The 2,027-nt window shown below is 41.4% G+C and overlaps 1 protein-coding gene across 1 annotated transcript in view; it reads left to right on the top strand.

The window, feature by feature from the left end:
- The window catches only part of Wdr33 (WD repeat domain 33), a 102,912-nt gene extending 101,195 nt beyond the window's left edge, over positions 1 to 1,717 (top strand). The window contains 2 exon segments of the mRNA XM_015479096.2: positions 1,084 to 1,160; positions 1,162 to 1,717. Coding sequence (XP_015334582.1) covers positions 1,084 to 1,160; positions 1,162 to 1,314 — 230 coding nt within the window. The 3' untranslated portion in view covers positions 1,315 to 1,717.
- The last annotated feature ends 310 nt before the right edge of the window (positions 1,718 to 2,027 follow it).

Below are 2,027 nucleotides of genomic sequence, written 5' to 3'. Positions count from 1 at the left end.
CACCCGCCCAAAATAAAATGAGTCATGTATCACCAGATCTTGCCCACTCAAATAGCTATCTTGTTACTAGTCTTGGATGAATTCTTGGGCACTCAGAACATCTTTGCATGTTCCCTGGCTAAGGACATGTAGCTGGTGTGGAAATGATATACATGATGGCATCTCTGCCCAGCTACCCTCCAGTCATCCTGTGCTGCTTTGTGAGAAGAGAAGCCATAATATTTGGCCAGCTCCCTTGATCTTTCGTCTCAGCTACATTCAGCTTCTATTCAAAATTTCAAGATAAAGTTGGCATTAGTGATCTGAGAGCACATTATAGGAGAGATGGGACCAAATACTATCATTTTATGAGAAAAGTTTTTTTAAAGACAATTTTAGGGCTGGAGTTGTGGCTCATTGGTAGAGCGCTTATCTGGCATGCATGAATGAGGCCCTGGATTCTGCCCTCAGCACTGCATAAATAAATAAATAAATAAATAAATAAATAAATAATCCATTGACAACTTAAACATATATTAAAAAAGAGAGAAGATTTTAATAATACCTAACATTTATGTGTCTGAGTAAATAATTTTGAGAGGCAGTGTTTTTCTTTTTGTTTTTCAAGAAATATTCTATTTTATAAACTGTGTAAAAGGAAGCCAAAGCACCAAATGTTATGGGACAATCAGAGTCAACGCTGAGTCTAGCTGGAACCTTGTTATTAAGAGCAGCAGTAGTTTGTGTATCTTAGTTGCTTCCAGAGTTTAGTCACTGCTTTTGAAACCTTTCCTCAAATACCCCAATGCACAAGAGAGTGATGATACACTTCCCATAGTTTGGGCACATGGCCCAGTGTAATATAGATTTCCCTGGGGTGCTCCATACTTATCTCTTGGCTTCCTGTCATCTGTAGCACAGCTTTGGGGGACCATGGCCTCGAGCCAGGATGGGATGAAGTAGTGGTCAGGAAGAGGCAGAGGCATACCCATTAGACATTCCTGAAGTGGTCCACTGTCATTATACAGTGAAGTTTGTGCTAGAGTTATTGATAAGCAATCTCTAATATAAAAAGTCACGTTTGATATCAATGTTTCATTTCAGGCCGAGGAGGCCCGGGACCTTCTCAGAGAGTGCCAAAATCTGGGCGTTCCAGCTCTTTGGATGGAGACCACCATGATGGGATACCATAGAGACGAACCTTTTGGGGGTCCTCCAGGCAGTGGCACCCCTTCTCGAGGGGGCCGGAGTGGCAGTAACTGGGGTAGAGGGAGCAACATGAACTCTGGCCCACCAAGGCGAGGTGCTTCAAGGGGTGGTGGAAGGGGTCGGTAGAAGTGGGTACTAGGCCTCTCTGGACAGTATTTAAGAACTTGTGGACTTACCAAGTGAAACACAAGGAAGCCCGCACTATTGTAGCCCTGAACTCTTCTGGGGTAGCTGAGTCCCAGGAGCCCCTCATGAGGTCTTCAAGATGAAGAGACTGCTGCCAGCTACCTAGAGTAGCTAGACTTGTTTTGTCCTGTCCACCCTCATTGCCCTAACTCCCAAGTTGTTTTTGTGAAGATAAAGCTGGAATCTTTTTTTTTTTTTTTAAAGTGTCACGAGACATGGAACACCTCCACAACTTTAAGTTCATGTCCAATTGGAAATTTGTTTCTATATATGTACAGTTTGTCAGAGAAAAAAAACATTTAAGTTGTTTTTGTATGAATACAGAATGTGATTTACGCAAGAATTAACAGAAAACCAGTCGTGAAGTGCTTGCCTTAAGGAAATCTTTGGTTTCCATTGTATCTAATCTGCTGAGGGTCGTACAGTTATTATTGATGTAAATGAGGAGACTTGAGACTTGAGGGAACAGGTAGGTTATCTAATTTCATTTGTGAACTTGGTGCTTTTTAACATTCTCATCTGAATATTCTTTCATATCGTTTTTATTGTACAGTGAGGAATACTTTAATGTAGTTCAAAAGCCTCAGACATGCTCTGACAGATGGAAAATTATACTCAAGAAAAAAATCTGGCTGTCCAACTATGGGCTCTTG

Source organism: Marmota marmota, unplaced genomic scaffold (genome assembly GCF_001458135.2).
Source record: "Marmota marmota marmota unplaced genomic scaffold, marMar, whole genome shotgun sequence".
Classification (NCBI taxonomy): Eukaryota; Metazoa; Chordata; class Mammalia; order Rodentia; family Sciuridae; genus Marmota; species Marmota marmota.
Note: the sequence above shows the minus strand (reverse complement) of the source record. Positions and strands in the feature narration are given on the sequence as shown.